The following is a 6,844-nucleotide window of genomic DNA, read 5'->3' on the forward strand; positions in this document are numbered from 1 at the left end:
AGTAAAATTACAGATGTGGAATGTTTTTATTGACTGGATAAAATGTGAAGTGAAAGAAATGTATTAAAAACTGCATTTTAAGTTTACATTTTGACATCATAAAAACATTTTCACACCAATATGACAATATGAAACAACCCCAATCATGTAACAACAGCTTGAAATGGCATAACTACAGACACTGTGTGAAGTGAAACCATACCTAATACTGATGGTACAAAACATCCAAGGCTTATTCCAAGGAAGGACCACTTACTTAAAAGGCAATAATGAATCATTTGAATTTGTGCATCACTGAAATAAACCTCCTCAAACTTTGGTATCGATCAGGAGCAGCTGGAACCAGAGAGGAAAATGTAAATGCAAAGAAAAATGTAAATATCTTTATATTGAAGAACACCTCTGGTATGAATTCAGCACTTCATAACTAGAAATATCCATATACAGAATGGTCCATATATAAATTCTCCCAAATCTAATTTACCTATTTAAAAAGATACATATGCAACAGTAGATGCTGGAAACAAAGTATGACACTGTAGTCTCAAAACATTTCAATGAGACAATAACTGAAACTAAATATTAGACTCTCAAATCTCAAATTACAAATCATTAAAGTGCAAAACTTAATGAGTGATGGAATGATTGAATTTCTAAAAACAGATCCATTTCCTAATTAGCCATAGCAGTTGCATACATATTTATTGTACATGTTGTATGTACCGATTATGGCATGTGGAATGATTCACAGCTACAAAACCGTGAGATAGCCACAGGTTTGCATACATGTGAAAAGAACAATTAAAGATCTTATATTGGAATGATGAGATGCAGGCAGACACGCGAAGAGCAGGAGAATTACTGCTCTAGCTTATATGATGCTGTCTAGAGACTCTGAACCCTGAAACACTTTGTGTCTTAATGAAAAACATTATTCAAAATCTACTCAGAGTCTGTGTGCTGAAAAAATATTTCTGTTTTAAGTCAATCCTAATATATTAAAATTGCATTAAATTCCAAGTCAAAGGACCTTAACTTATGCCAAAAAACTAAAAACGACAGGGAAGGTCAGTATTTATGTATTACTGTATGTGTCTGTTAAATGCACAAACAGCATTTTGGAGACAGACGGGCAGTGTTGCAGACTTCTCTTTTGTTTAGAAGCAAGATCGAGCTGGACGTTCAGCTGTCGTTGCCGAAGACGGTGTTGAGCTGCTGGGTGACCCTGATGAAGGTGGTCCTGCGGCTCAGCTCCTTCAACTTGCCTGCCCCAACATAGGTGCAGGTGGAGCGGACCCCGCCCAGGATATCTCGTATTGTCACATCCACGGGACCTTTGAAAGGAACTTCCACTGTCTTCCCCTCGGACGCTCTGGAGGAAAAAAAACAATAACATGTATACTAAGATAATTCATAGAAAAGAAGCCCTAAAAGTATCAACTGAGTCAGGTACTCTGAAATTATACTTTTATACCTTATCTACGAAAATAACTGACCTGTACTCAGCCACGCCCCCTGCGTGCCTCTTCATTGCCACTTCGGAGCTCATTCCATAGAACAGCTTGTATTTCTTGCCATTTTTCTCAATGACCTCGCCCCCGCTCTCTGAGTGGCCAGCCAGCATGCCACCCAGCATCACAAAGTCAGCTCCCGCACCTAAGAGTCACATAAAAAGAGCCAAATAGTGAGAAACCTGGATCGACAGACTATGAAAGAATTTTTTATATGAGTGGAATTAATTAGAGAGTAAGTTGGAAACTCACCAAAAGCCTTTGAGACATCTCCTGGGCAAGTACATCCCCCATCCTGCGTGAAAGAGAAGAGATGTTGTGATTGTGACTTTATGTTTTATCATGTGCAGCCTGGAGGAAAAGATAAGTCTGCACATACTCAGAGGGAAGCACATGTCTAACAAATCACATGCACTGCGCCTGGCCAAATAGTGGAACACATAACCCAATATAAAACCACAAATTGTGTGTCATTAGTGAGGTGTAGAGGTGCTGGTTGGTTCTGGATTTTGTCATCTCCAAACAGAGCCAGGCTTGTTGTTTCCCCATTCTCAGTCTTTGTGCTAAGCTAAGCTAACTGGCTGCTGGCTGTAGTTTCATATTTACCACACAGACAAGGGAGTGGTATCGATCGTCTCCTCTATCTCTCGGCAAGAAAGGACCAATTCCCAAAGTATCAAATTATTCCTTTAGCATTTATTCCAGGAATTCTGATTAAATTAACAGATTTTTATAGAGGAGAGTCACTTACGGAGATGATGTGGCCACCCAAACCGTGGGCTGCATCTGCACACTCAATCACAGCGCTGAGCTGGGGGTACCCCACCCCTGTCTTCTTGCGAGTGGTGCATACAGAACCTGCAGAGAAAGACACACATGAGACAGAAGACTAGTCTTCCAAGTCTGCGGTCCAGGATTTGCAAGCATTGTTTGTGGTCTGCTTATTATTTCTTTTCTGCAGCATGTGTGAATGCTTACAAGCAGAGACACAGGTGTAGCACTGCAAGCAAGTTAGTCAGTTTCAAACACTATAAATTAATTGTGTTCTTATAAATGATGCGTTTCCTTAAGATATTAATAACCTAAATTAAGGCTTCATGTGTTAAGCAATACAGACAGAGTATTAAGACAACTTTTAAAAATTCAAAGTCTGATTGATGTTGTGGTAACGTTCTCTGCAGGGCAGACTGCATGTAAAGAGCAGAAATGTGTTAGTAAGTGTTACGCTCTGATCACCTGGTCCGATGCCTACTTTGATGATGTCAGCTCCGGCCAGGATCAGCTCCTCCACCATCTCTCCTGTCACCACGTTTCCTGCCTAAACCAAAAAAAGAAAAGAAGGTTGTCCTATACTTATCTCCAAAATCGATGAATGAAGTGCATTCTCTCCCTCAATTTAGAAACATAAAGGAGACATTTACTGACCATTATAGTGTGTGAGGGGAACTTCTCCCTGACGTCTTTGACAAAGTGGACAAAGTGTTCAGAGTAGCCGTTAGCCACGTCCACACAGATGTACTGCAGCTGTGGCACCGCCGCCAAGATGGCTGAAATCTTCTCAAAGTCATTGTCACCCGTCCCCGTGCTCACCGCTACACTCTGGGAGAAACAGAGATAAATGTGTTACAATAAATACCACACCCAATAAAACTAGAGATGGAAAAAAAGGAACAAATAATGGGTTACACAGTGATTACACTTTCAGTACCTCCAGGCATTCTGGATGTTTTTTTGCAAACTCCACCCAGTCATCCACAGAGTAATGTTTGTGGACAGTAGTGAAGAGAGTGAACTAGTGGAAGAGAACAACAAATTAATTGAGATATTTATACAGAGAAATAATGCAATAAGGCAAGATAATTCAGCGGTTTTAAATTGATTAATATATGATCTAAATCTATGAGGTGCCTATTATTTACTGTGGCTTAAAAGGTCACGAGGATGCTGAATTAAGAGTGGTAATACACAGCAGTAAGTGTTATGAAACAATCATTCAGTATCATTATGAGAACATAAGCCACCTACACTCCAGCTCTATCGTCTAGGAAACGTTTTTGAAAAGGATCTTGTTTAATCTGGTCTCTGGAGGAGGCTACACTGAAAGTAGGGCCTGTCCTCATTTATCAGCCTGCCATGTAATATAGGGATTATTAGGCATTATCGTGTTCACAGCTTAGATTAAATTTAAGTTTGGACTACTTAAATCACCTTTCCTTCAAAACAAATGACTGGTACAACAAAAGTTCTCAGATTTAAAAATTAGCTCTATGTGATCTTTGCGGAATAATAAGTCATATACTGTATATTCATCTCATGTTATGCATGTAGTTTACCTGGTGCAGAGCCAGGGCCATCTCAAAGGTCCCCACAGTGTCCATGTTAGCAGCGATGATGGGGATGCCTCTGTAGCTGCCCTTGGAGTTCCTGAAGGTGAAGCTCCTCATCAGGTCCACCTGAAAGAGGCAAATACAGCAGGAGCTTTAAGGACAGGTTCACACTTTTTCAAATCTGTCTTAAATCGATAGTCAGGTGTCCATATGAACAGTGAAAGAGGTTTTCCTCACTGTAATCATTCCTCCTCTTCCACATTGCGTCCACACAGTCATTTTGTGCAAAAATGTAGTTAAAATTTTATCTGAAGCTTATATGAGGCTTCAGCTGTCTAAGTTAGTCATATCAAGTGGATACCTGTCACATTTACAATATTTTTAGCATCTAATTCTCTCTTTGTGTTTCCCTGTTGAGCTGCGGTGGAAGTATAGTAACAAAAAGAGGGACTTTGGCACTAAAAAGACAGTAATGTTGAAAGATATCTAAAAATATTAAAATCAACTTACTTAATCAGTTTAAAATGCTCCTCGTGAGTCAGAATGTGTTACCACAGTCACATGACTGTTTGATACATGCAAGCTTGTGATTAAAGGGTAAGTGCTCTGACCAGCTGGGAAGCTGAGAATGGGGACTAACACTTCTTCTCTCCTTCAATAACTATCTACAAGGATGTGTGCTCACTCAGAGTACCTCCGCAGGATGATTAAAGGTCCAGAAAATGGAAGTATTTGTATTTAGGTCAGTTAGTTTTCATGTGGAAAGAATCCGCAGCTGTATACGTACCTCGCTCCTTGACTTGAGTGTGCTACGCTTTGGGCGGAGGAGCACATCCTTGAAGTCCAGTTTGATGTCATTCTCAATGCGAGGCATGTTGGTAACAGGTTATGTAACTACAGTACAGTGAATCTGTGGAAAACAGGGAGGTCAGAGGACAGGATGGTGGCTTTATGCTATGTATTTTCTCATTTTTACACCCCTTCATCCTCTCTTCACACACTAAAACACACGTATATTGTCATTAAATGCCATTAACTACTAGCAGGCATGGTGTAGAGTCTGGGAGGAGCTCATTATAGTCAAGCATCATTCAAAAGATTAGTCAGAATTAGCCAGAACTGTAATTACTATTTCATGCAAACGTAATAAGACCATTTTTTAGCTAAGTAGCGGTTTCAAATATGCTTACAGGCTACTGAAAAAGCTGTTGCCAATGCTATTCACACATAACTAAACCACAGATGTCAGAACAACGTTGCTTCTTTAGCCTCGGTGTCAAAATTCAAGGTTACATCAATTCAAAGTATCGCAATTGAAGCCGCTCTTGATACGTAATGCAAAGCGTTTATCTTTGCAAAAAGCACTAATTAGTCCAAGACTGAGTTATATAATTCATTTGGTAAGATAAAGGAATTACCTTTAGGAAAGTGTGACAGCTTTTTTTCTGTGCTGCTACTTCCTGTCCCACTGTGTGTGCGCGGGAAGATTGACTGGGGAGGACACCTACTGACAGCCGGTTTGTAGTTTTTGAGGCGCTATTGGTTTTAGGCGATACTCATGTTGCATTCAAGTGCTCCTCGGATGTTCCCTTTTCGCGAGTTGGGAAGTCATTCTTTCGACTTCGGTGTGTTCATGAGCTTTTAAATCGTAATGTGGAAACAACATGGACGCTACAAAGACGGTGTGTTGTATTTTTTTCATTGACTGTATATAAATATGGACGTCATGACAGCTCCCCAAAAGTGAAGCCAACACATCTCAGTCGTCCTCTGGTGGCTGGCTGCAGTATAGGTGATAAGTACCGCCCCCTCCATGTTAGTGGATGGGACATGAGCCAAACTAAAAAATACAAGTACATGTCAAACAAATTTTTCCCAAAGATGGTTTCTGTCATTTTAAGTACAGACGGGTGACAAATTAAAAGAAAAACCAACATAAAATTTCTTAGTAAGGTGTTGAGCCACCATGTGCCACCAGAAGAGCTTCAACGCGCCTTGACATTGATTCTACAAGTCTCTGAACTCTACTGGACGCCATTCTTCCAAAAGATACTCCAAAAGATGATGGTGGTGATTGACAACACATCCCTGCGATGTTGTCACCATAACAACATGTTACACAACACACACCCCTGATCCCTAACCCCAACCACCCCCCTCTTCATGCCTAAACCTAACCAAGTGGGTGTCATGAAGTATAGTGGGTGTTTGTGTAGATGCTACAAGTCCTCAGATAGACCTACTTGGGTCATCCTGTTGCCCAACTCGACTGTGCAGACTCAAAGTGATGTTACACAAACAAAAAGGCAGCTCCTGGAGAGGAGATATTCTAGATTCACTTTTGCATAGTGGTAGAAAGTGGAGGCACGTCGTCTATATTTATATACAGTCAATAATTTTTGTTGCTGCACCAGTACATTCCCTAAAACCACAAAAATATCGCTTTACCTGACTTGTTATCAGGGTTAATGCTAATATATTAATAATAAATAAACTTTTCTAACTAATCTTGGTCACTCTATGTGGACTGCAACTAATAGTTACAACCTAATAGTATATTACAAATTACATGAGAGCAAAAAAAAAGATATGCACTATGTGAATTAATAAGAAGTTTCTTGCCATCAACCAAACATTTACTTTTTTCTACCATGTTTCTGCGTATATTATGTCAACTTTCAGCAACAAATTCGACTTTCCAAGTTGTTGTTCTGACTTGAGACAATGTTCATGTGAATTTTCCCAGTCAGTAACTAATTTTTCCAATTATTCCGACACCACATGAATGTCACATTTTACAAAAAACTACAAATCCAAGACCTGCTTTACGCCATGTTGCAGTTATGTCGTAAAATTTCATTTTAGCCGTTGAGAAAACACATTTTACTTGCTCACACCAACAAAAGACAATTCATAGGAGACATGTTGTGTTTTTTTTTAAACAGCAGATGAAGCAAACGTTAAATCACGAGAAGCGGAACCGTTGACACAGAAAGAACGAGGCGG

At 39.8% G+C, this 6,844-nt stretch overlaps 1 protein-coding gene across 1 annotated transcript; it reads right to left on the reverse strand.

Moving 5' to 3' along the window:
* Positions 1 to 7: 7 nt before the first annotated feature.
* On the reverse strand, positions 8 to 5,403 carry gmpr2 (guanosine monophosphate reductase 2). The gene is made up of 10 exons (XM_067580363.1): positions 5,257 to 5,403; positions 4,626 to 4,748; positions 3,845 to 3,964; positions 3,220 to 3,303; positions 2,937 to 3,110; positions 2,748 to 2,829; positions 2,263 to 2,369; positions 1,764 to 1,806; positions 1,497 to 1,656; positions 8 to 1,372 (listed from the first exon to the last, which is right to left on the reverse strand). Exons 2-10 carry the CDS (start codon positions 4,710 to 4,712, stop codon positions 1,183 to 1,185), a joined length of 1,047 nt encoding a protein of 348 aa, XP_067436464.1. The 5' UTR covers positions 4,713 to 4,748; positions 5,257 to 5,403; the 3' UTR covers positions 8 to 1,182.
* Positions 5,404 to 6,844: the final 1,441 nt, after the last annotated feature.

This window comes from Thunnus thynnus, chromosome 22, assembly GCF_963924715.1.
Source record: "Thunnus thynnus chromosome 22, fThuThy2.1, whole genome shotgun sequence".
NCBI lineage: Eukaryota > Metazoa > Chordata > Actinopteri > Scombriformes > Scombridae > Thunnus > Thunnus thynnus.